Source organism: Lynx canadensis, chromosome B1, assembly GCF_007474595.2.
Source record: "Lynx canadensis isolate LIC74 chromosome B1, mLynCan4.pri.v2, whole genome shotgun sequence".
Lineage (NCBI taxonomy): Eukaryota > Metazoa > Chordata > Mammalia > Carnivora > Felidae > Lynx > Lynx canadensis.
In genome coordinates, this window is record NC_044306.2 from 43,119,758 (window position 1) to 43,147,746 (window position 27,989).

General features: G+C 33.0%; 1 protein-coding gene across 1 annotated transcript in view; it reads right to left on the minus strand.

The window, feature by feature from the left end:
• ADAM2 (ADAM metallopeptidase domain 2) overlaps window positions 1-27,989 on the minus strand; it is a 146,518-nt gene that overhangs the window by 85,033 nt on the left and 33,496 nt on the right. The window contains exons 6-10 of the mRNA XM_030311871.1: window positions 27,513-27,681; window positions 22,939-22,995; window positions 7,790-7,861; window positions 6,976-7,142; window positions 5,868-5,949 (exon numbers count right to left, since the gene is read on the minus strand). Of these exons, the coding sequence (XP_030167731.1) occupies window positions 5,868-5,949; window positions 6,976-7,142; window positions 7,790-7,861; window positions 22,939-22,995; window positions 27,513-27,681 (547 nt within the window). The remainder of the gene's footprint in view (window positions 1-5,867; window positions 5,950-6,975; window positions 7,143-7,789; window positions 7,862-22,938; window positions 22,996-27,512; window positions 27,682-27,989) is intronic.

The window sequence follows — 27,989 nt, forward strand, 5'->3', positions numbered from 1 at the left end:
CAGACAAGGAAAAACTCTGCAGAGGACTGACTTGAGGGAAAGAACAGCCAAAACACAGCAGCAGAGTTGACACAGCATAACAGAGACACACCCTGAAGTGGCAGGTCATGGACAGTAGATGACTTCTTCTTTATAAAGCCATTACTCTCAGGAGCAGAAAATATAACGGGATTTCCTAACACGCAGAAGACAGAGACCTAGATAAAATCCAAGATGGAGGAATTCATCCCAAAAGAAAGAATGAGAAAAGGTCATGGCCAGGGATATAATTGAAACAAAGAAGTCTGATAAAGAATTTGAAACAACAATCATAAGGATACTAGCTGGGTTTGAGAAAGACACCAGAGAGTCCCTTACTGCATAGGTAAAAGACCTAAAAAACAAGTCAGACCTAAGTAAAAAATGCTATAACTGAAATGTGAAAATGACTTGTAATTACTACAAGGATGGAAGAAGAAAAGGAATGAATAAGTGATATAGAAGATAAAATTTGGAGGGGGGGGTAATGAAGCTGAAAAGAAGAAGGAAAGAAAAATATTGAATCACAAATATTGCCATAGGTTCCTCAGTGACTCCATAAAGCATAATAACATTTGCATCATAGGAGCCCAGAAGAAGAGAGGGAAGTGAGGCAGAAGGTTTATTTGAGCAAAGTATAGCTGAAAACTTCCCTAATCCGGGAAAGGAAACAGACATCCAAATCCAGGAGGCACAGAGAACTCCCATCAAAATCAACAAAAGCAGGCCAACACCAAGACATATTGTAGTTAAATTTGCAAAATATAGAGATAAAGAAAAAAAATCCTAACAGCAGCAAGACAGAAGTCCTTAACTTACAAGGGAACACAAATAAGGTTAGCAGCAGATCACTCCACAAAAATGTGGCAGACAAGAAAGGAATGGCATGATATATTTAATCTGCTGAATGGGAAAAATCTGCACCCAAGAGTATTCTATCCAGCAAGGCTATCATTCAGAACAAAAAGAGAGATAAAGAGTTTCCCACACAAAGACTAAACAGGTGTATGACCACTAAACTTACCCTGCAAAAAATATTAAATGAGACTCTTTGAATGGGAAAGAAAGACCAAGAGCAACAAACACCAGAAAGAAACAGAGAAAATCTCCAGAAGCAATTACTTTACTGATAATACAATGGCATTAAATTGATATCTATCAATAACCACTCTGAATATAAATTGATTAAATCATCTAATCAAAAGACATAAAGTGTCAGAGTGGATAAAAAAACAAGACACATCTATATGCTGCCTACAAGAGACTCATTTTAAACCTAAAGATATTTGCAGATTGAAATTGAGGGAATAGAGAATGGTTTATCATGCTAATGGAATTAAAAGATATCCAGAGTATCAATATTCAGTAGTTATATCAGACAAAATAGATTTTAAACTGAACCTGTATTGAAAGATGAATAAGGGCATTCTATAATAACAAAGGGGTCTATCCAACAAGATCAATAAATTGTCAATATATATGACCCCAACTTGGAAACTCTAATATATTTAAAAAAACTAATAACATACATAAAAGAACTCATTGATAATAATACAATAGTAGTAGAGTACTCTAACACCCCACTTATATCAATGGACAGATCAAGTGGAAAATCAACATGGAAACAATGGCTTTGAATTACACAATGGACCAGATGTACTTAACAAATATAATCAGAACATTTTATCCTAAACTAGCAGAATACACATTCTTTTCAAATGCACATGGAACATTCTCCAGAACAGATCACATACTAGGTCACAAATCAGACCTCAACAAGTACAAAAAGATTGACATTGTAGCATGTGTATTTTCAGACCACAATTTCATAAAACTTGAAATCAACCACAATAAAAAATTTGGAAAGACCACAAATACATGGAGGTTAAAGAACATCCTACTAAATAATGAATGGGACAACCAGGAAATCAAAGAAGAAATCTAAAAATACATGGAAACAAAAATTAAAAAATTGTGGTCCAAAACTTTTGGAATGCAGTAAAAGCAGTCCTAAGAGGGAAGTATAGAGCAATAAAGTTCTACCTCAAGAAACAAGAAGCATCTCAAATACACAACCTAACCTTACACCTAAAAGGGCTAGGTAAAGAACAACAAATAAACCCTAATACTAGCAGAAGAGAAATAATAAAGATTAGAATGAAAATAAATTATATATAAACAAATAAACAACAACAACAATAAAAACCAGGAGAACAAATCAATGAAACCAGGAGTTGGTTCCATGAAAGAATTAATAAAATTGATAACCTCCTAGACAGACTTATAAAAAAAGAAAGATAAAGGACTCAAATAAAATCATGAATGAGAGAGATCTTAAACAACACTACAGAAATAAAAGCAATTATAAGAGAACATTATGAAAAATTATATGTCAAAAAATTGGGCAATCTGGAAGAAATTGATAAATTCCTAAAAACATATAAACTACCAAAATGGAAACAGGAAGAAGTAGAAAATTCGAACAGATCCACAACCAGCAAAGAATTTGAATCAGTAATAAAAAATTTCCCAACAAACAAATGTCCATGGCCAAATGGCTTCCCAGGGCAATTCTACCAAACTTTTAAAGATGAGTTAATATTAAACTCAAAGTACCCATTCTTCTCAAACTGTTCCAAAAAATACAAACAGAAGGAAAATTTACAAACTCATTCTACAAGGCCAGTAGTATGTTGATCCCAAAACCAAAGACCTCACTAAAAGAGAATTACAGGCCTGCACCCCTGACGAATGGATGCAAAACGTCTCAACAAAATACTAGCAAATTGAATAGAACAGTACATTAAAAGAATCATTCAAGTGGTATTTATTTCTGGGCTGCAAGTGTTGTTCATATTCACAAATCAATCAACATGATACATCACATTAATAAAAGAAAGGATAGGAACCATATGATCCTCTCAATAGATACAGAAAAAGGTAAAAGATTTATACTCTGAAAACTATAGAACACTTATGAAAGAATTTGAAAGGACACAAAGAAATGGAAAAACATACCATGCTTATGGATTGAGAGAACTATTGTTAAAATGTCTATACTACCCAAAGCAATCTACACATTTAATGCAATTCCCATCAAAATATCACCAGCATTTCTCACAGAGCTAGAACAAACAATCTTAAAATTTGTATGGAACCACAAAAGACCCTGAATACCAAAAGCCATTTTGAAAAAGAAAAGCAAACCTGGAGACGTCACTATTCTGGACTTCCAGATATATTACGAAGCTGTAATTATCAAGGCAGCATGGTATTGGCACAAAACACAAAACAAAACAAAAAAAAAAAAAACAACAAACAACAACAACAAAAACAGACGTACAGATCAATGGAACAACATAGAAAACTCAGAAATGGACCCACAACTATACGATCAACTCATTGTCAAGGAAGCAAGAAAAATTATTCAATGGAAAAAAGTCAGTCTCTTCAATAAATAGTGCTGGGAAAACCGAACAACAACATGCAAAATAACAAAACTAAACCACTTTCTTACATACACAAAAATAAATTCAAAATGAATGAAAGATCTAAATGTGAGACAGGAAACCATCAAAATCCTAGAGTAGAATATAGGCAGCAACCTCTTTGACCTCGGCCATAGACTTCCTACTATTTAGGTCTCTGGAGGCAAGGGAAACAAAGGCAAAAATGAACTATTGGGACTTGATCAAGATAAAAATCTTCACCACGGTGAAGGAAACAATCAACAAAACTAAAACACAAACTTTTGAAATGGGAGAAGATATTTTCAAACAACATTATCTGATAAAGGGTTAGTACCAAAACCTATAAACAACTTATCAAATCAACAAAACCCAAAACAATCCAGTTAAGAAATGGGTAGAACACATGAATAGACATTCTTCCAAAGAATACATCCAGATGGCTAACAGACACCTGAAAAGATACCAACATACCGATCATCAGGGAAATACAAATCAAAACCATGATAAGACACCACCTCACATCTGTCAGGAAAAAAAGGAAACACTCTCACACTATTGGGGGAATGCAAACTGGTGCAGCTACTCTGGAAAACAGTATGGAGTTTCTTCAAAAAGTTAAAAATGCAACTACCCTATGATTCCACATAAAACCACAGGTGTTTACCCAAAGGGTACAAAAATACTGATTTGAAGAGGCAAATACAACCTGATGTTTATAGCAGCATTATCAATAATCGCCAATTATGGAAACTGCCCAAATTGTCCATTGACTGATGACTGGATAAAGAAGATGTGGTATATATACAATGGAATATTACTCAAACATAAAAAAAAAGAATGAAATCTTGCCACTTGCAACAACTTGGATACAGTTAGAGTATATTAGGCCAAGCGAAATAATTCAGTCAGAGAAAGACAAACACCATATGATTTCATTCATATGTAGAATTTAAGAAATGAAACAAATGAACATGGGGGAAAGGCCAACCAAGAAACATACTTAACTATAGAGAACAAATGGACGGTTGCTGGAGGGGAGGACAGTGGAGGGGGTGGGCTAAATGGGAGACATGGGTGATGGGTATTAAGGAGGGCACTGTTTGTGATGAACAACAGGTATTATATGTAAGTAATGAATCACTAAATTCTACTCCTCAAACTAATATTACACTATATTTTAACTAACTGGAATTTAAATTAAGACTTGAAAAATATAAAAATAAAAAATAAACATTGGAGGACAGAACCTCAATTGTTTTTCTTTGACATATCACTCCTACAAATATTGGCTGCTAATGATTTTTCCAGAAAAGGGTCAGGCAATGATTATCCCAACAAAGTATGGAGGATAAGAAAGGGATCTTCTTTGATTGCTTCTCCCATGATCCACATACTTTCTAGTAAATGATGGCATTTCCCTCCACTTGGTAGCTAACCTGCTTTAAAAGAGACTGAGTTATGTTCTATTTTTTGCTAATCATTTAAGGTCCTGCTCCATGAGAGGATCTTATGATTTTCAGTTTTGAAAGTGACTAGGTAAATCAGTCTAATTCAAGCTCATGAGACTAGGTAATGATGTGTCATAAATATAAGCTACCTTTTCCAAACTGTGATTTATGAATTGTAAAGATGAAATTTGTGTCACCATTTGATTGGTTCAATTCTTTATGTCTTCACTTGTGTTTTGAAAATCAATTTAAAGAGTGTTTTTTTAAAGTTTTATTTAGATTCTAGTTAGTTAACAGTGTAAAATTAGTTTCAGGTGTACAACTTAGTGGTTCAACACTTACACACAACACCCAGTGCTCATCACAATAGGTGCACTCCTTAATCCTCAGAAGGCCAGTTCTGTATGTCAGAATAACCATAGCATTAGGACATAGAGGCAAAAACATGCCAATTTTAAATACACCAAGATTTGCTACTTAAATAATGCCAATTAGGACATTCAATTCTGTTATTCTTCACCTATGCCCCATGAAGCATTTTAAGGCAATTGATAAATGGTTTCAAAAGTTTAATTTTAATCTTGTTCATAATTTTGTTATACTTGGAAATAATCAAAATCTAACCTTGAAATTAAAATCAATCAATGATTAGATATTGAGTACATGAAAAATTCATGAGCCTTTTATAACACTGCTTTAGCTTCCTAAAAACTCACAAGAAGAAAATTATAAAAATTTTATATTATTAAGTTCAATAAGAACTTCTTATAGTTCAAGCATTTGTAATAAGCAGCAAGGACAAAGATCCCTAATATCATTTGCAACTGTTAATATACATAGAAATAATAAAATAAGGAATATTTAACTATATATTAATCTAAATAGCATTCTATTTATACATCTTAGCCAAACAAATTAAACCATACCATACCAGAGCAACACCGCCTCCATACTGGTTATCACACATCTTCCCTTGAAAGGTTGCACCAACATAATTTGGTTTTTCTCTGTAACTTAAGTTTTAAAAAAAGATCATAATCATATAATTTTGTAAAATTTATCACAACTACTATTAAGTTTGCCTAATAAATTTTTTGTCTTGCATATTTGTATTATAAATTTGTAAATATTTCCACCTAACATAGGGTAACAAAGCTTGGAAGTGACTAAATGTATCTGCTTCTTTTTTAAAAAATGAAATACATTTTAAAAGCAGATAATAGAATGTTATTTTCATATTGAATTTTTAGAAAATAAGATTCTTCTTTATGTAGTATTTCTTAAAAAATAAATAATTCCTAGTGTATCAAAATAATAAAAATAAATAAAATCCCTTACAATTAGAAAGCGTAAGCAATACAATTGATAAGTTAAATGGACAGAGACACCTTATGGACTGAAGTTTCTCATTAATCAGAATTAGGCAGCCAGAGTTGCGCAAATGGCATATTTGTGGGACAGGAAATAATTTAAATTATTATAATTTTTTAAATATGTATATATTATTTTGATATAGTATAGTAACATATTATATATATCCTGAATATTGATAAGAGAAGAACAAAGTACTTATTAAATAGGAGGGTCTTATATTTTTGTAAATGCACAACAATGTAAATATGGTATATTAGAGATTAAAATATACAGTAGTGCCTCCATAATCTTGGGATTTTTTGTTATCCTATGCAAATAAAGCCTAAAAAGAAGACCTAGTAACTACATTCATCATTTATGTTTCTTCAGATAGACATTGTTACTATTTCAAGGATAGTTAGGGAATTTAATGATATGTTATACACTCTAAGAAAGCAATGATAACAATATTGAAGGAGTGAGTTTTAACTACAAAAAATAAATAGAATGATTGACATCAATAATTCTGCTATAAAACCTGTGTTTTGAAAAATAATATGCACATGATATTGTATGTTAGGAAAAAATGACACATTTCCCCTAAAGGCCTGTTAACTGACAGAAATTAGGTCAAATATAGGTATGTTTTCTTTGTATAAGATTTAGTAAAGCTAAAATATGCTTACACAAGTAAAAGTGCCACATCATGTGGACGCAAAACAAGATAAGATCTTTTCCACTTTAAAAATCTGTGTAATAATTCATTAGCATCTCCAGTTACTGGGATTTTATTTTCATCTATCCAAAGTTCCAATGAAGAGAGAATTATTGTAATATTAAATGATGTAAAAATCTAAAAAAGAAGACATAAAGAAAATATGCTCAAATATTATGGTTTAAATAGATTTGGGGATTTATCTATAACAATAAACACTACACTGATGACAAATATTAAATGACAGAACTGCTAAGCATGGATTGGATCCTATAGAGTATAAAACAAGTAATAATTAACATTTTGAAATGCTTGTACTTAAGCAAGCCCTGTGTGAAGTGCTTTATCAATTTAATAATTACCATAACCTGGGGCACCTGGGTGGCTCAGTTGGTTAAGAGTCTGACTTCGGCTCAGGTCATGATCTTGTGGTTCATGAGTTCGAGCCCTGCATTGGGCTCTGCTGATAACGTGAAGCCTGGAGCTTGCTTAAGATTCTGTGTCTCCCTGTCTCTGCCTCTCCACCTCTCATGCTCTCTCTCTCTCTCTCTCTCTCTCTCAAAAGTAAACAAACATTTAAAAAATAATTACCATAACTTAATTAGGTATATATATAAATTTTTATTCTTATTCTTATTCCTACTCAGAAAACTGAAACTTAAAATGTTATATTATTTGGCCTATTTCATATATCATGTGTTTTCAGGCAATGGCATAAAATAAAATGTATAGGAATTGTTTAAGCAACAGAAGCAAATAGAAAAGAATTAAAAGCAAAAACTTACAGCATTGGTCAGTCCAATCAACTGGAAGATTTTTTGAGTGACAACAATAGTATCAGAACCCATATGATTGTACTGAAAAATATAAGAAACTGTTTAAATTATGAATTTATTAGTTTTTAAGCATTATTAAACTTACAAACTTTTATTAATATTCCTAATGAACACAGATGCAAAAAAAATCCTCAAAAAATATAGGCAGACTGAATTCAACAGCATATTAAAATGAAATACACTATGATCAGTAGGGATTTATTCCATGGATGCTAGAATGGTTCAACATCTGCAAATCAGTCAATATGATACACTACATAAACAAAATGAAGGACACAAATCATATGTTCAGATGATGAAGAATCATCAGTAGATGCAGAAGAAGGCATTTTGACAAATTTCAACATCCTTTCATAATGAAAACTCTCACCAAAGTGGGAATGGAGAGAATGTACATCAACGTAATAAAAGCTATATATGACAAGCCTGTAACTGACATTATACTCATCTGGGAAAATCTGAAAACATTTAGTCTAAGATCAGGAACAAGACCAGGATGCCCACTCTCATCAGTTTTATTTAACCATAGTATCAAAAATCCTACTCAGAGCAACTAGGTAAGAAAAAAAAAAGTCATCCAAATTGGAAAGGAAGAAGTGAATTATCACTATTTGTAGATCACGTGATGTGATGCATAGATAACCCTAAAGACTGCATGCACACAAAAAAAGTTAGAACTAATTTTTAAAATTCAGTGAAGTTGCAGGATAAAAAAGTCACTATGGAAAAATTTGTTGTTTTTCTATACACTAATAACAAACAATCAGAAAGAAAAATTATGAAAACAATTCCATCTGTATTTGTATCAGAAGGAATCAAATGCCTGGAAATAAGTTTAAACAAGGAGGTAAAAGATCTGTACATTGAAAACTGTAAGACAATGATAAAAGAAAGACACACAAAAATAGAAATATATATCATGTTCATGAATTAGAAGAATTAGCCTTGTAAAGATGTTCATACTACCCAAAGCAATATACAGTTTCAATGTAATGCCTATAAAATTTCCAATGGCATTTTTCACAGAAATAGAACAGAGTCTTGAAATTTGTGTGGACCCACAAAAGACCCTAAATAGCCGAAACAAATTTGAAAAGAATAAAGCTGGTGGCATCATGCTCCCTGATTTCAAAATATAATACAAAGCTATAGTAATCAAAGCAGTATGATATTGCCATTAAAACAGACAGCTGGGGTGCCTGGGTGGATCATTCACAGACACATGGGGTGCCTAGGTGGATTAGTTGATTGAGCATCCGACTTCAGCTCAAGTCATGATCTCCCGGCTCCTGAGTTCAAGCCCCACGTCAGGCTGTGTGCTGACAGCTCAGAGCCTGGAGCCTACTTCAGATTCTGTCTCCATCTCTCTCTCTGCCCCTCCCTGCTCTCATGCACTGTTTCTCTCTCTCTCTGTCTCTCTCTCTCAAATATAAACATAAAAAATTTTTTTAAATAAAATAAAACAGACACATAAATCAATGGAATAGAACAGATAGCTCAGAAATAAATCCATGCCTTATAGTCAGTTAATTTATCATAAAGGAGTCAATAATACACAATGTATGAAAACAGTCTCTTCAATAAATAATGTTAAGAAAACCACATAGCACATCCAAGCATGAAACTGGACCACTATCTTATGTCATACAAAAAATATAACTCATAATGAATTAAAGACTTTAATGTAAGACCTGAAACCATAAAACTCCTAAAAGACAACATACCAGTAAGTTTTTTCATATCAAGTGGTAATGACTTTTTGAATTTGACATCTAAAGTAAAGGCAAACAAGGGCACCTGGGTGGCTCAGTCAGTTAAGCGTCCGACTTTGGCTCAAATCATTTTCTCTTAGTTCATGAGTTTGAGCCCTGTGTCAGGCTCTGTGCTGACAGCTCAGAGCCTGGAGCCTGCTTCAGATCCTGTGTCTCCCTCTGCTCCTCCCCCCGCCCCTGCTCCCTCTGTCTCTCTCTGCTCCTCCCCCGCTCACACTTTGTCTCTGTCTGTCTCTCAAAAAATAAACATTAAAAAAAATTAAAGTAAAGGCAACAAAAGCAAAATTAAGCACGGGGGACTACATCATTCTAAAGAGGCCATGCACAGCAAAAGAAAGCATGAACAAAATGAAAAGGCAACCTACCAAATGGGAAAAGACATAATGGGTTAATATACAAAATATAAAAACAACTCATACGAGTCAATAAAAAAAGCAAATAATCCAATTAAAAGATGGGCCAGAAGATATGAATAGACACTTTCCCTAAGAAAATATACAAATGACCAAGAAGCACGTGAAAAGGTACTCAACATCAATAACCATCAGGAAAATCTAAATCAAAACCACAATGAGGTATCACTCACACCAATTAGAATAGTTGTTTTAAGTAAGACAAGAAATAGCAAGTGTTGACAAGGATGTGTAGAAAAAGGAGCCCTTGTGGACTGTTGGTTGGAATGCAAACAGCTACTGTGGAAAACAGTAAGGAGTTTCCCCAAAAAATTAAAGATGGAGCTGCCATATGATCTAACTGTGCCACTTTTGGACTTTTGTCCAAGTAAAATAAAAACACTAACACAAAAAATAGAAATGCACCCCCAGATTCCTTGTGGCATTATTTATAATAGCCAAGACATTAAAGCAATCTAAGTGTTCATAAACAGATGGGGAAGGAATATATGGTGTATGTGTGCAATGGAATATTATTCAGGCATAAAAAAAGAAGAAAATCTTGCCGTCTGTGAAAACATGGATGCACTTTGAAGGCATTTGATTAAGTGAAATAAATCAGACAGTGGAAGGTAAATACTGAATTATCTCACTTATAAGTGGAATCTAAAAACAAAACAAAACAAAACAAAAACCAAACTCACAGATATAGAAAAAAGATTGATGGTCTCCAGAGGTGGGGTATAAGGAGTGGGAGAATGGGCGAAGTTGATCACTTGGCACAAACTTCCAGTTATACCATAAGTAAGTCCTGAGGATTAATGTACGACATCATGACTATAGTTAATTAAACCGTATTGCATATTTGAAAGTTGCTAAAAGAGTAGATCATAAAAATTCTCATTACAAAAAAGTGTAACTATGTGTGGTGGTCATTTTTCAATACATATTTTGCAAATACTGAGTCATTATGCCATACACCTGTAACTAATATAATGTTACATGGCAATTATATCTCAATTTGAAATAAGATACTACAAATAAGATATGTTTTACTATCAAATAAATAATAATTATTGAGAGAAAATCTTAGTTTTAAACTATAAGATTTAAGTGGTGCCTGGGTGGCTCAGTGGGTTAAGCAACCAGCTTCTGCTCAGGTCATGATCTTGTGGTTCCTGAGTTTGAGCCCCGCATTGGGCTCTGTGCTGACAGCTCAGAGCCTGGAGCCTGCTTCAGATTCTGTGTCTCTGTCTCATTCTGCCCCTTCCCTGCTGTCTCTCTCTCTCTCTCTCTTCCCCAAAGATAAATATTAAATTATTTTAAATATAATATCTAAATGTGAAGAACAAAGATTATAGATTGAATACATGCATTCAGAACCATGCCTTCCTGAAACCTCATTAAAAAATTAAAAGTGTTAAATTATTAAAAGCAATTAACAGAAAATTAAATTTTCAAAAGCACAAATGAAAGAAACAAAACACAAAATTTGAAAACTGAAGAACAAGTAAGTGATAAATGATTAAGCAGATTTAAGAAATTTAAGTGAAACACCAGCAATCTAATTCACCTTGAAGACTCTAAAATACTGAGATTGGCTACATAAGTTTTTCTTCAAGAGAAATTGGCACTAAGAGCAGGAAGATTGACTTTAAAGTTTGTTTAAGAAGTAGTTAAGGCTAGGGGCACCTGGGTGGCTCAGTCAGTTAAGCGACCGACTTCAGCTCAGGTCATGATCTTGTGGTCCATGAGTTCAAGCCTCACGCCAGACCCTGTGCTGACAGCTCAGAATCTGGACCCTGCTTCGGATTCTGCCTCCCTCTCTCTCTGCCCGCTTCCCTGCTTGCGCTGTTTCTCTCAAAAATAAATAAATATTTCTTAAAAAAAGAGGTAGTTAAGGCTAGAAGAACCTCCAGGATGGCTTATGAGAAAAGATAATCCAAGAATGTTATATATTGAATGATTCCATTTATATTCCATTTTGGAAATTAAAAATATGGACACGGAGAACAGAGTAGTTGTTTTCAGAGATGAAAGAGAAGTGGGTGTGGGATGAAGAGAGATGAAACAGAAGTGGGTGTGGCTCTGAAAAGGCCACACAACAGATCCTCATATTCATATTATTCTGTTTCTTGACTATGTATGTCAATATCGTAGATGTAATATTGTACTATAATATTTTAAGATGCTAAAAATTGGAAAAAATAAAGGATACATGGGATCTCTATATATTCTTTTTATTTTAATATATATTTTATTCAGTAAAAAAGAAAACCAACACTATTGGTGATAAATAGTCATAAACAACACAAATCAACAAACACACAGAAATAAATTAAGGTGAACAATCAATAATTCAAGCACTTTATGCCAACATTTGAGATAACAAAGCTATGGTAAATGTTTCAATTCCAAATTTAGAAGCTCACTCATGTGCAATTAATAAAGAAGACTTAGAGTATAATTTTTGGATAGCAGCTAGGGCAGAAACAACATCAAAGAAATTAAGAGAGTAGTTGTTTAAAAGTGTGTTAAAATTAGGATAGGGCAAAATCACAGATTTTGCAGGATTGAATAAAAGAACAGGATGGCTTGAGATACTCAAGAGTAAAAACTTCAGAATAAAAGTTTTTGTTTGGAGGCAATGGCTCTATCCCAAACAATGATCTCTGTGTATTCTTACAATGGCATATGAGTAAACAATTATTTCTAATAAAAAGATAATTTTTAAGACATTAAAAACTAGAAATATGCACTTATGTCAAAAAGAGATAATAGAGGAGGAACAAAGAGTTATGAAACAGAAAAAGTCAAAATGGCAAATATACATACAAACATACAAATAATGACATTAACAATGAAAAAAATCACTTAAAGGGCACAGAATAAAAATGAAAAAATCACTTAAAGGGTGAGACAGAACATCACACCTGCTCGAATGGCTGTTATCAAAAAGACAAGAGATAAGAAATGCTGGCTAGGATATGGCAAAAATGTAATTGTCCATCAGTGGATGAATGGATAAAGAACTTGTGAGAGGTACACACATACACACACACACACACACACACCCACACACACACATTGGAATATTATTTGGCCATAAAAAGAATGATTTTTTTTCCATTTGTGACAACATATATGGACCTTAAGGACATTATGCCAAGTGAATTAATAAGTGAATTAAGTCATACAGAGAAAAATAGATACCTAAGATCTCATTTACATGTGGAGTTTAAAAAACAAAAAAAGCTCATAGATACTGAGAAAAAATTGGGAGATTTCCAGAAGAGGGGGTGAGGGATGGGCAAAATGAGTGAAGAGTATCAAAAGGCATAAACGTCCATTTATAAAATAGTAAGTTATGGGGATGTAATGTATAGTATGTATAGCTAATAATATCTGCGTATCTGAAAGTTCCTAATAAAATAGATCTTAAAAGTTCACATCACAGGAAAAAACTTTTTGGATCCGTATGCTGCAGATGTTAACTAGACCTATGGTGGTGGCCCTTTTACAGTATATACAAATACTGAATCATTATGTTATATACCTATAACTAATACAATGTCATATGTCAATTATACCTGAATTAATTAAAAACAGATAAAAGAAAAACTAATCAAAAATCTTAAGCAGGAGATTGATACAATTTGATTTATGTTTTTAAAAGGTAAAAAGTTGGCTAAAATGAACAAATCAGGAGACTATAGCTGCTGGAGAGGATGTGGAGAAAGGGGAACCCTCTTGCACTGTTGGTGGGAATGCAAACTGGTGCAGCCTCTATGGAAAACAGTGTGGAAGTTCTTCAGAAAATTAAAAATAGATCTACCCTATGACCCAGCAATAGCACTGCTAGGAATTTACCCAAGGGATACAGGAGTGCTGATGCATAGGGGCACTTGTACCCCAATGTTTATAGCAGCACTTTCAGCAATAGCCAAAGTATGAAAAGAGCCTAAATGTCCACCAACTGATGAATGGATAAAGAAATTGTGGTTTATACACACAATGGAGTACTACATGGCAATGAGAAAGAATGAAATATGGCCTTTTGTAGCAACGTGGATGGAACTGGAGAGTGTTATGCTAAGTGAAATAAGCCATACAGAGAAAGACAGATACCATATGTTTTCACTCTTATGTGGATCCTGAGAAACTTAACAGAAGACCATGGGGGAGGTGAAGAAAAAAAAAGTTAGAGAGGGAGGGAGCCAAAGCGTGAGAGACTCTTAAAAACTGAGAACAAAATGAGGGTTGATGGGGGGTGGGGGGAGGGGAAAGTGGGTGATCGATATTGAGGAGGACACCTGTTGCGATGAGCACTGGGTGTTGTATGGAAACCAATTTGACAATAAATTTCATATTTAAAAAAAAAGGTAAAAAGGTCCTAGCCTCATTAGATTTTTGGTATTAACTCCTTTGTTTCTATAAGATGAATTAGGAACTTTCTGAACAGTTTAGAAAGTAGTTCTCAGGTTTTGGTACGTGTCAGAATCACCTGGAAAATGAACAAAGAATATACAAACCGAGGTTTGTTGAAGGACAGCAGGGTGTGTGTCGCTGGTTTTATCACCAAGTTTCCTAAGTGATTCTTATTCATACCAAAGTTTGAAACCACTAGATTAGAATCTAATCATCAGTTACATAAAATTTAGATAAAATGTGGCTGTGAGCTCATAAGCTCCTGATGAAATTTTTAATCTTAGTCTTTTAATCGTCTTTAGGTTTCTTCTGTGTTAATTGATCTATTTAACAAAACTATAAAACAACCATAGTTATTAATATAAAAGCAAAAATTATAAATATTAGTCAATAGATTCCAGCAATATATCAAAGAATAATATGTGATGATGAAGCAGAGTAGTTTTCCAGTAAACTAATGTGCAACATCAATAAAATATGTAAACATTATCCATTACATCAACAAACTGCAGGAGAAAACCTGCATAACAGATGTAATAATAGATGCTGAGAAGCATTTGATAAAATTTGCCAGCAATTCCTATCAAATGCTTCAAAGTAGTATTATTAGTTCTTTGAATGAAATAGTTAATTTAGAAAGGTAGAAATAAATTTTGCATTATAATTAATTTGGGGGATAAAAATAGGAATAAAAATGAGATTGGTCAGGTTAAAGACAGAATATTAAGAGAGGAATTGGGACCAGTAAATACAAACAAATATTTCAAGAAGTGTTATAAATTAAAGAAAAATATTGGTGTGTTAGCTAAAAGAAGAGAAACTGTTAACTGTTTTATTTGTTTTTAATATAGAATAACATGTATTTCCTGATGAAAATTGATAATGTGAGCTTGGTTTTTTATTGTCACATCCTTGAGTGGGTGAGTGGTAATGTACACAATCAGAGTTCTAATGTTAGATTGGAGCACCATTTCATTCTTACTAACATCAAGGAAAGTAGAGAATATTATTACAAATTCCAAATTCAATATTTGGTAAAATGACAAAAGTTTGTGGACTTTCTCCCCTGATTAGTTCTATTTTGTCTGTGAAATATGAGTCAGCAAAGTAACCAATCAAAAGTGGAAAGGCATGATGAAGTTTGGAGATTTATGAAATTAAAGTGACAGCATTCCCTATTGTGTATTCCTTCTAGTTGTAAACAGATTACTTGTTCATTTCAATTTAACCAGGTTCGAGGCTTTTCCAGGGAGACCATTAAAGGGAAAAAATGGCAAGTGAGTTGAGGATGTTTGCAAAGGAGTGACAATAATGCAATAATGGGGAACCATAATACACATGGTTTGTAAGGAAGAGTGGAGTACATTTTGGAGGTTAATGCAGCAGTGATATAATTAATGGATAAAAATCTTGATGGCATAAAATAAGGAAGACTGGAAATGAGGAAAGAGATTGGTGTACAAAAAAAAAAGTAGTCTAAGATTGTAATGCTTGAATATTAGAGTATGGAAGAGTGATATTATAGTAGCAGTCAATTATAATGTATAATTATAGAAGCTGATGGCTGAGGCAGGTTGATGAATAGCATTATTGAAGTAGAAAAATCAAGGAAATGAAAAAAGAATTGAAATGAACATTTTAGTAAACATTAAAATTATGATTCAAGTGTTATTAGAAAGTGGGCAGTGACCAATGTGCTAAACTTTCAGGCAAAAAGCAGGGAAAATGCAAATTGCTTTACATTATTTCTGTTCCTGTATCATGGCACTTTGGAGTGTAGCAAAGTATAACTTTCTACCCCTTGAATTAGAGGCTGGACATTGTTACTTTTTTTGGATGTCTTTAGCAATCATGATATAAGGAAAGGCTTATAAATCACTTACAACTTGAATGTTGTCCATTCTTGCGGTTTTGAAGGACCTTGTCAATGTTACTAGCATTGTAAACAACCCCCCAAAAAATAAAAATAAAAAACTATAGGACTTTTTTCAGACTGACAAGTCACCATGTGCAGCAGAGATTAAACATACCAGCTAAGACACCTGTGGATCAGCCAACCTCATGTATAATTAGTGCCTTGCTAAAGACAGATAAGTGATACCAGTATAGCAAGAGAAAATCTTGCTGAGATCAGAATAAATTTTAAAATTGTGAGCTGAATAAATAGTTGGAGGTTTTTTTTAACTACTAAATTTTTTGGAGTACCTTGTTATGCAACAAAGGCAAACCAATGCACAAAAAGTGATTTAAGAATATATTAGTAACAAGAAATAAAAATAAGAATATATGAAAATATCTAACTTACAGACAGTGAAATAAAACACCTAGCAAATGTGTAAAACCTATAGAAAGAAGAGTTCATAAATTACTGGGGAATTAAGGAAATAATTACATCAGGACTTCTGAGATGGTGAAATGATGAGCTCTGTGGATCCTTTCCATGATAAGCAATGATAAAATTGTCAAAAAACATTTCAAGATGCTAGTAATTGGCCAAGGCCATACAAAAATATTAGAAGAATTTATTAAAGAAAAACTGCTAACCTGATGTTGAAAGTAGTGAGAATATGTTGCATCTTACCTGAAGCTGTCCCCATCCCCATCTCAAGTTCTGTTGTGTAGTTATTCTACCATGGTTGGTCAAAACATATAAGTCATCAGAGGAAGATGAGCTGATCTGGAGCAGAGAAAAGGCAAAATGCCCAGATACATTGCCCAAAACAGTAGTAATCTCTGTGGCAAATGAACATTAAAAGTCATTATTATAGCTAAAATGGGGTGTGCTTCTCCTAGTTTCTGAAAAAGTTCTCAGAAGACTATCTGGAAATCTAACATGGAGGTGGAGGGAATGCAACAGCCAACATATACAATAAATATGCTGCATCATATATTCTTGATAGTCTGAAATATTCCATGCATACACAACTACAAGGTATCATTCAGGCTCAGGAGACACTGAAAGAGATCCAAGATATCCACAACATCATAGATAAACCTAAGACATTACTCACTACCAGAAGAGATATGAGAAAGTCCCATGGAATTTAAAACCTCCCTGACTTAAAAGACTGTCCAAATATTGAATACTATTCCCAACCCAGAGATAAATCCAGAATGGAACACTTACTAGCTCAATTGTTGGAGGATAGCCTCTTCCTAATAATTGGCTGGCTGGCCACTAAGATATGCTCACCCAAGATACAAACAAACAAACAAAAACAAACAAACAAATAAAAACCCTAGGAAACCTGACCTAAAAATAAAAACGAGAAAAAATAGTAGGTACAAACATCTATGTGCTGCCTACAAGAGACTAACTTTAGACCTAAAGACATCTACAGATTGAGACCGAGAGAATGGAGAAACAGTTGTCATACAAATGGATGTCAAAAGAAAGCCAGAGTAGCAATATTTATTTCAGACAAAATAGACATTAAAACAAAGACTGTAACAAGAGATAAAGGGAATTGTATAATCATAAAGGGGACAATAAAACACTAAGTTACAACAATTGTAAATATTTATGCCCCCAACATAAACACCCAAATATATAAAACAATTAATAACAAACATAAAGGTACCCGTTGATAATAATACAATAATAGCATGGGACTTAAAAACCCTACCCATATCAACAGATAGATTATCTAAACAGAAAATCAACAAAGAAACAATAGCTTTGAATGACACACTGGACCAGATGGACTTAATAGATATATTCAGAACATGCCATCCCAAAACAGCATAATACAAAATCTTTTCAGGTGCACATGAAACATCATCCAGAATATATCACATATTCTATTACAAATCAGGCCTCAACAAATACAAAAAGACTGAATCATACTATGTACTTTTTATGACCACATGCTATGAAATGAAGTCAAGCACAAGAAAAAAATTGGAAAAACCACAAACGCATGGAGATTAAAAAACATGCTAATGAATGGGTCAACAAGGAAAATACATGGAAACAAATGATAATGAGAATGCAAGAGTCCAAAACTTTTGGGATGCAGCAAACGTGGTCCTAAGAGGAAAGTATTTACCAATGCAGGCCTACCCTAAGAAGCAAGAAATTTTTCAAACAAACAAACTAATTTTACATCTAAAGGAGCTAGAAAAAGAATAATAAATGAGGCCTATAGCCAGTAGAAAGAAGAAAATAGTAAAGATTAAAGCAGAAGTAAATTATATAGAAACTGGGAAAAAAAACAGAACAATGAAACCAGGAGCTGGTTCTTTAAAAAAATTTATAAAATTAATAGATCTCTAGTGAGACTTATCAAAAAGAGAGAGAGTGACAAACAGACAGACATAGAAAAAGGAACCAAATAAATAAAATAACAAATGAGAGAGGAAAAATAACAACTAACGCCACAGAAATACAAACAATTATAACAGAATATTATGAAAAACTATATGTCAACAAATTGGACAGCCTGGAAGACATTGATAAATTCCAAGACATATATATTACCAAAATGAAAACAAGAGAAATAGAAGACTTGAACAGAACAATAACCAGCAAAGATACTGAGTCAATATTGAAAAATCTCCCAATAAACAAAAGTCCAGGGCCAAATAGCTTCACAGGCCAATTCTACCAATTTCGATGAGTTAATACCTATTCTCAAACTATTCTAAAAAATACAGAAGGAAGGAAAATTTTCAAACTCATTCTATGAGGCGAGCATTACCCTGATATCAAAACCAGACAAAAACTCCACTAAAAAAGAGAACTACAGGCCAAAATCCCTGATGAAAATAGGTGCAATAATTCTCAATAAAATACTAGCAAACTGAATCCAGAAATACATTTAAAAAAACCAATCACCACAATTGTGGGATTTATTCCTGTGTTGCAAGGGTGTTTCAATATTTGCAAATCAATTAACGTGATATGCCACATTAATAAAAGAAAGGATAAGAATCATATTATTACTTCAATAGATGTAGAAAAATCATCTGAAGACATCTATTCATGATAAAAACTCTCAACAAAGTAGGCTTGGAGGAAACATACCTCAGCATAATCAAGGCCATTTGCGAAAAATCCACAGCTAATATCTTTTATGAGGAAAAAATGTTCCTATGGTCAGGAACAAGACAGGGATGTCCACTCTCACCACTGTTATTTATCATAGTACTAGAAGACCTTGCCTCTGCAATCAGACAACAAAAAGAAATAAAAACCATCCAAATCAGCAAGGAGGAAGTCAAAATTTAACTATTTGCAAATAACATGATACTCTGTATAGAAAAGTCTAAAAAACTTCATCAAAAAAATTCCTAGAACTGATACATGAATCAGTAAAGTCCCAGGATACAAAATCAATGTACAGAAATTTGTTGCATTCCTATACATCAATAATTAAGCAGCAGAAAGAGAAATTAAGGAGTTATTCCCATTTATAATTGCTCCAAATCCAATAAGATACCTAGGAATAAACCTCACCAAAGAAGTGTAAGACCTGTCCTCTGAAAACTATAAAATAGTTAGTAAAAGAAATTGAAGAGGATATAAAGAAATAGAAAGAGGTTCCATACTCATGGATTGGAAGAACAAATATTGTTAAAATGTCTATAGTATACAAGGCAATCTACATGTTTAATGTAATCCTTATCAAAATACCAACAGAATTTTTCACAGAAATAGAACAAACAATCCTAAAACCTGTATGGAACCACAAAAGACCTTGCATAGCCAAAGCAATCATGAAAATGGAAAGCAAAGCTGGAGGCATCACAATTCCAGCATCACAATCATAGCTTCAAGCTATGTTATAAAACTGTAGTGATTAAGACAGTGTGGTACTGGCACAAAAACAGACACATAGATCAATAGAACAGAATAGGGTGTCCAGAAATAAACTCACAACTTCACAACTTCAACAAAGCAGGAAAGAATATCCAATGGGGGAAAAAAGTCTCTTCAACAAATGCTGTTGGGAAAACAGAACAGCAACATGCAAAAGAATGAAACTGGACCACTTTCTTATACCATACACAAAAAATAAATTCAAAATGGATTAAAGACCTAAACGTGAGACCTGAAACCATAAAAATCCTAGAGAAGAATATAGGCAGTAACCTCTTTGACACTGACCACAGCAACTTCTTTCTCGATATGTCTCCTGAGGCTGGGTAAACAAAAGCAAAAATAAACTATGGGACTACATAAAAATTAAAAGCCTCTGCACAGTGAAAGAAACAATCAACAAAACTATAAGGCAAGTTATGGAATGGGAGAAGATATGCAAAAAAAGTAGTACCCAAAATCTATAAAGAACTTATAAAACTCAGCACCAAAATAAAAAAAAATGAATAATACAATTTAAAAATGGTCAGAAGATATGAATAGATATTTTTCAAGAAGACATCCAGATGGCCAACAGACAAATGAAAAGATGCTCAGCATCATTGATCATCAGGAGACACATCAAAACTGCACTGAAATATCATCTTACACCTATCAGAATGGCTGAAATCAACAACACAAGAAATAACAGGTGTTGGTGAGGATATGGAAAAAGGAGAACCCTCTTGCACTGTAGGTGGAAATACAAACCAGTGCAGCCACTCTGGAAAAAAGTATGGAGATTCCTCAAAAAGTTAAAAATAAAAAACTGTAGGCAATCCAGCAAATGCACCATGAGGTATTTACCCAAAGAATAAAAATAATAATTCAAAGAGATACATGCATTATCTACAATGGCCAAACTATGGGAACAGCCCAAATGTCCATCAACTGATGAATGACACAATGGAAAATCACTCGGCCATAAAAAAGAATGAAATGTTGCTATCTGCAATGATATGATGGAGCTCTCATTACGCTAAGGAAAATAAGTCAAAGAAAAACAAATACCACACGATTTCACTCATATGTGTAATTTTTGAAACAAACCAAATGAGCACAGGGATAAAAAAAGAAAGAGAGAGGCCAAACAAACTATAGAGAAAAAACTGATGGTTACCAGAGTAGAAGTGGGTAGGGAATGGGTTAAATAGGTGATGTGGATTAAGGAGTGAACTTGTGATGAGCATCGGGTGTTGTATGAAGTGTTGAATCACCCTTGAAGTTAATATTACCCTGTATGTTAACTGGAATTTAAATAGAAACTTTATGAAAAGTAAAATAAAGTATACTGAAACAGCTAAGGGAAAAGAATGAACTGAAGGAAATTTAAAAAAAGGAACATGATATATGAAAAAAATGAGAAAAATAACAAGGATATAGAAATTATTTTAAATTTGAAACAAATTCTGGAGTAGAATAATACAATAAATAAATTGAAAATTCATTAGAAGGGGTCAACAGTAGATTTGAAGAGACATATGAAGGAATCAACAGACTCAAGGGTAGGATAATTGAAATTACTAAGAACCAAAGAGGGGGGTAAAGGGGGACTTATACCACTGTGCAGAATAATATATGAATTGTGGAATCCCTGAAAAAGAATAGAGATTATTTTTGAAGAAACAATGACCAAAAAGTTCCCAAATTTGATAAAATACATGAACCTACAAATCCTGGACTCAAACAACACTAAGAAGCATACATCCCAAAACAAACCACAAGACACATTATAATCAAAGACATTGTAATCAAACTGTCAAACCTAAAGACAAATATAGAATACTGAAAGCAGCAAGACAGAAGTAATTAATCACATAGAAGGGATGATAAGATTATCAGTCATTTTCTTCATCAGAAACCTCAGAGGTCAGAAGACATTAGGATAATATATTTAAAGTGTCAAATGCAAAATGGTACAGTCACTGTAGTAGAAATTCTGGCATTTTCTTACAAAATGAGGCAAATTCTTACATATGATCTAGAAATAATACTCCTTGGTATTTACCCAAAGTAGTCATAACTTATGTCCACACAAAAACCTGCACATGGATGTTTTTAGCAGTTTGGTTTACAAGTTTGAAAGCTTGGAAGCAACCAAGATATCCTTCAGTATGTGAGTGACTAAATAAACTGTGGTGTATCCAGGCAATAGAATTTTATTCAGTGCTGAAAAGAAATGAGCTATTAAGCCAGGAAAAGGCATGCAGCAAAGTTTAAAACATACACCGTATGTTTCAATTACATGACACTCTGAAAAAGCAAAACTTTGGGGACAGTAAAAAGGTCAGGCATTGCCAAGCATTAGGGCAATAGAAAGGATAAATAAAAATTATAAATAAAAATTACTAAGAAACTATTCTAAAGGTAGCAATTATTTTTATTTATATTATTATTTATTTATTATAAACAATATATAAAATATATAAATAATTACAATTATTATATATTATATATTTTATTATTAAGAATAAGTTTATAGATATTTTATTTTCAATTTACTGATAGTAGTAATTTAAAATACATTAAAGCAGCGATAAAGCAAAAATTGTCATTTATTGTCATTTGTTAAAAATTTATTCCAACTTTTTTATAAACCTTCATTGCTAAAATAAATGGATGTAAAATAAATTAAAATATACTTACCAAATTTTTTTCAACTACAACATGCATTTCTATATACTGAGAGAACTCTGAGAGTGGCTGAAAAAAATCCACAAACTTTACATCAAAATTGAAGAATTACTTAAATATTTTAATATTTATCACTACTTCATGAATTTGATGTCGCCAAATCTGATTTATATATAAAAAATAGAACCAGATAATATAAGCAAAACTTGGCATCACTGAATCATTTTCAGAAATCTTGCCTTTGTCATATCTTTTCTACCTGATCAAATATTTATTTAAAAAAAATTTTTTTAATCCTTATTTATTTTTGAAAGAGAGACAGAGTGTGAGCAGGGGAGGAGCAGAGAGGGAGGGAGACACAGAATCCAAAGCAGGCTCCAGGCCCTCAACTATCAGCACAGAGCCCAACGCGGGGCTCGAACTCACAAACCATGAGATCATAACCTGAGATGAAGTCGGACGCTCAACCGACTGAGCCACCCAGGCACCCCTACCTGACCAAATATTTAATTCACTCAAGGAAAACTTTCCTCTAATTCCATTGTCCATATTCTCATTGGTACTTGTCTATTCATCTTATTTTCTCTGTTTCTATTTCTCAATTGACTTCCCAATACAAGATGTATGTGTTTAATTAGATTAAAAATCCTATTATACAGTACTATGTGGTACTATGTTTTTTTGTCTATATCCCTAAAAGGTGAGGACACATCTGTGTTTAGAGGAGTGGGATTTCATTTAAAGGATAAAGTTAACTTTTGTATAATTTACCTCAGAAAAATGCTAGCCAACAGAGAATCAAAATAACTAATACTCTTAAATTGGATCATAGAAATCTCAAGATGTATATTCTGGGTATGATGTGATCCACGTAGATCATAGTAATTAAATTAGGCATAAATGTGAAGCCTAATGGTGTTTGAAGTCTGGCTTATTTTTATGCGACTCAGATTGTTTCCCAAACATGGGGATACAATAATAATTGTTATAATTACTACCAATAAAATGTTACTTATTTTCATCAGTTTTTATGAAGGAGAAATGCACTGGGGAAAACATGTAAGACAGACATTGCAAGCACTTTAAGACTACAGTGTGGATAACTCAAAATATTTTGTTACTAAAATAGCATATCATCTACAGGCACAGGAAAATATTTAGAAGTAGAAAAGGAGGACCAAATTTCAGAAATTGAGGAAAATGTTATCATGCTCATTTTAGTGTGTGCTTTTTCTTCTTTACACTGATATTTAATCCCTTGAAAGTTCAAAACCATTTCGTTTTCATTAAAATGCTTTCCTTAATGTATAAAAAAGAGAATTAAAGAGGAACAACAAATCTGGTATTTAGTGGAGATCAGAAAAGTGACAGTTATATGAATTTAAAGGGAAAAAAAGTTGAGAAAGGTCAGAAAAACACATTTAGAGATGATTGACTACTCACTTTAAATTCCCCCTCACCTTAAAATTCTCTTTCTTGGCCCAAGTCTTGGAGATTTAACGGTTTCATTTTAAAAATGCAAGTGAAATCCCTTATTGTCTAACTGGCTTCTTACTATTACTTCCAAAATTAAGCACCAAATATTGCAAAGAAGTTTTGCTTATAGAACTTTATCATTTTATTAAAGTCCCTAAACAAGAAATGACACTACCTTACCTGAGGATAAAAGTAAACATTTAAATTATTTGAGAGAAATAATACATTAATGGATTGAGTGATTAAAATCTATTTGTTTTAAGGAAAATAAGTGTTGGCTAACATTCACTGAAATAATCCTTGATCACTGTCTTCTTTGAGATTGAGATTGGTAATATTTAGTTAACAAAAATTTATTTACTCATTTATGGAACAATAAGCTTTCATGCAGAAAAAAATACATAGTCCGTTCTGGCCAAATAAAAGTTCAATACAAAGTTGCATAAATTAATGCCAAGAATTGTTATGTGTTGGAAAAGTTGATAACTTGATAGCTTGAAAGCAGATAACTTGATTTCAAAAGACCTCTAAAGTTATTTTATTTGATAAGAGAAAGTAGCCATATACAGAGACAAATTTCTTAGTTATGTGTTACATAAAGATGATTCCAACTGCAGGAAAGTTTGCTTTGGTCAAGTAAATACTAAAGAATTGGATCTAAGCAAGAAAATCACATAACACCTCCAGATGATCCAATTCCAATGTAGATGGATTAAAGGTTTAAGTTTAAAAGATATCAAAGGTCATTGGTATGAATATTCAGGGAGGGAGAAGGGACATGAAGATAAAATTTGAGAGATAGATACAAACTTACAAACTTACTTAGATACATAGATGATAGATATACATAAATAAGTAGATAGATAATGTGTGTTTGTGTATTTTAACTTGAGTGATCATTAAGTCCAATATGGGATAACTCAGGAAGAAATTTAGAAAGAAAGTGGGAGATCTGTAAATTACAGCAGACAAATCCATGGAAAAGTATATGACAAATAAAAATCTGAAACATAACACAGGAAATATAGGTACCTAGAATGTGAGTATATCTATAAGGAAAAGTCAGAAAACATGGGATAGAATGAAAAACAGGAGAGTTTTATCAGAGAGTAAAGTGAGTCATAAATTACAGGGATTTTTTATTGTATTTCACCATTAATATCATACTTAATGGCAATAGACTGAATCCTTTCCTCCTAAGACTGGAACAAGACAAGGATATCTTTTCTCACCTATTCAACATTATACTTGAGGTGTTAACTAGGGCAGTTAGGCAATGAAAAATAAATGAAAGGTATCCTAATTGCAAAGGAAGAACATAAACTGTCTTTATTGAAGATAACATAACCTTATACATAGAAAACTACAAAAAGCTCAATAAGATAAGAAACCAATAAGCAATTTAAACAAGTTTGCAGGATACAAAATCAGTATATATAAATCAATAATTTCCAAACACTAATAGTTAGAAACATAATTTTGAAATAAAAATTAAAATTTCAATAATATTTAAATAAAAAATGTAGAAATAAACTTAACAAAAATAGTTTTGATGACAACTTAGAAACTGAACTATACAAAACATTGCAAAAAGAAATTAAAAAACAAAAAGCTATTCAGTGTTCACAGATAGAGTCAGTATTATTAAATGGCAATATTTCCCAGGGCAATCTACAAAATCAACATAACACCATCTGGTTCTTTAAGGGAATTAAAAATAAAATTTAAAATGTATTTGGAAATGAATACTACCCTGAATAGCCGAAACAATCTCATAAAAGAACATCTCTGAAGAGTGTACGCTTACTAATTCCAAAACATACTTCAAAGATATAGTGGTTAAACAAATAAAAGTGTGGTTCTAGTATAAGAATAGACATAAAGATAAAACGTAATTGCAATGCAGAAATAGTCCCAAACATTTATGGTCAACTGATCTTTGGCAAGGCGGTGGGGGGGGGGGGGGGGGGGGGGGGGGAGGGGGGAGGGAAGCCATGAAAATTCAGTGGACCAAAGATTACTTTTTTTAAAGAAAAAGAATTGGAAAAACTAGATTTCAAATAAAAAAATGATGAATTTAGAACACTACCTCACTCCGGACAAAAATTAAATTATATTGGATTATAAATTAAAATGCAAGAAGTTAATAAATGTTTTAGAAGAAATATAGTAATGAATTTTCTAACTCTGGTATGATGGTTAATTTCTGTCAACTTGATTGGGCCATAATACACTGATTTGTAGTTAAACATTATTCTGGATGTTTCTGTGAATGTGATTTCAGATGAGATAAACATTCATAATGGTGGACTTTGAGTACAACAGATTACGCTCCATAATGGGTAGACCTGAGCCAATCACACACACATAAACATATATAGGCATCTTGTTGGTTATGTTTCTCTGAAGAAATATAGGTCCTGAAAGAGACCCTTAACTACTGTATTTGCAGAGCTGAGAGTGTTCAAAACCAAACTCATAATCTCATTTATATGAATGGATGAATTATAACACAAATTGAATGTTCAATCTTACAGGTGTCTACTGTTAAAGTGTGGACATTAATTGGGAAGCAATGAGATTCTGAAAATTGGAAAAACGACATATAGCAAGATTCTGACAAAGTTAGGGGTCACTGATCCCTTAAATCCTGATGAGTCTTCTTTGCCAGTGGAAGCAGCCTCTCTATCCCTGCATAGGAAGATTAACCTTGTCTTTCTTGAGGAAAATGTAAATGCCTCTCCTGAGGCCATTGCCTTAAAAGATGCTGGTGATTCTCCTCAGGACTCTAGGTATATATCTTCAATATTTATGTGAATTTCTTTATATGTTAATTATATCAACATTTTGACATAATAAATATGGAGAAAGGAGTGCATCTGCAGACAATAAAGGTCCAGATCCCAAGAAAAATTGCTACTAACAGTGGAAAATGCCTGTTTGGAGTTCTAGAGAATTGAATGACTAGTTTTGAGGCTTACAATATAAGTCATGAAGTTTCTGGTACATCTACCTATAATGTATATTAATGTAAATAATTTGTGCATTAGAAAAATATAGTTTATATTGTGGCATAGCAATAATCATAGTTTACTCAATTAATCACCTACCTCTATACTTTGTATTTTATAGGGCATTTCTCTTGATTCAATACCCTTCTCAGCATATAAAGAAACACCTTTATGCTTATGTTTTACTTCATAAATCACGTGTTCAAAACCTATTGAAGGCTCCAAGGGCTCAATCCCATAACTCACATTTTCAAACTGTAGTAAGCCCCTACAAATTCCAAAAATAAGTAAATAAATAATGCATTTTTAAAGTCAATAAAATAAATAAATAACAAAATTATACTGGAACAGTTTTTTTTTTTTCAACGTTTTTTATTTATTTTTGGGACAGAGAGAGACAGAGCATGAACGGGGGAGGGGCAGAGAGAGAGGGAGACACAGAATCGGAAACAGGCTCCAGGCTCTGAGCCATCAGCCCAGAGCCCGACGCGGGGCTCGAACTCACGGACCGCGAGATCGTGACCTGGCTGAAGTCGGACGCTTAACCGACTGCGCCACCCAGGCGCCCCTGGAACA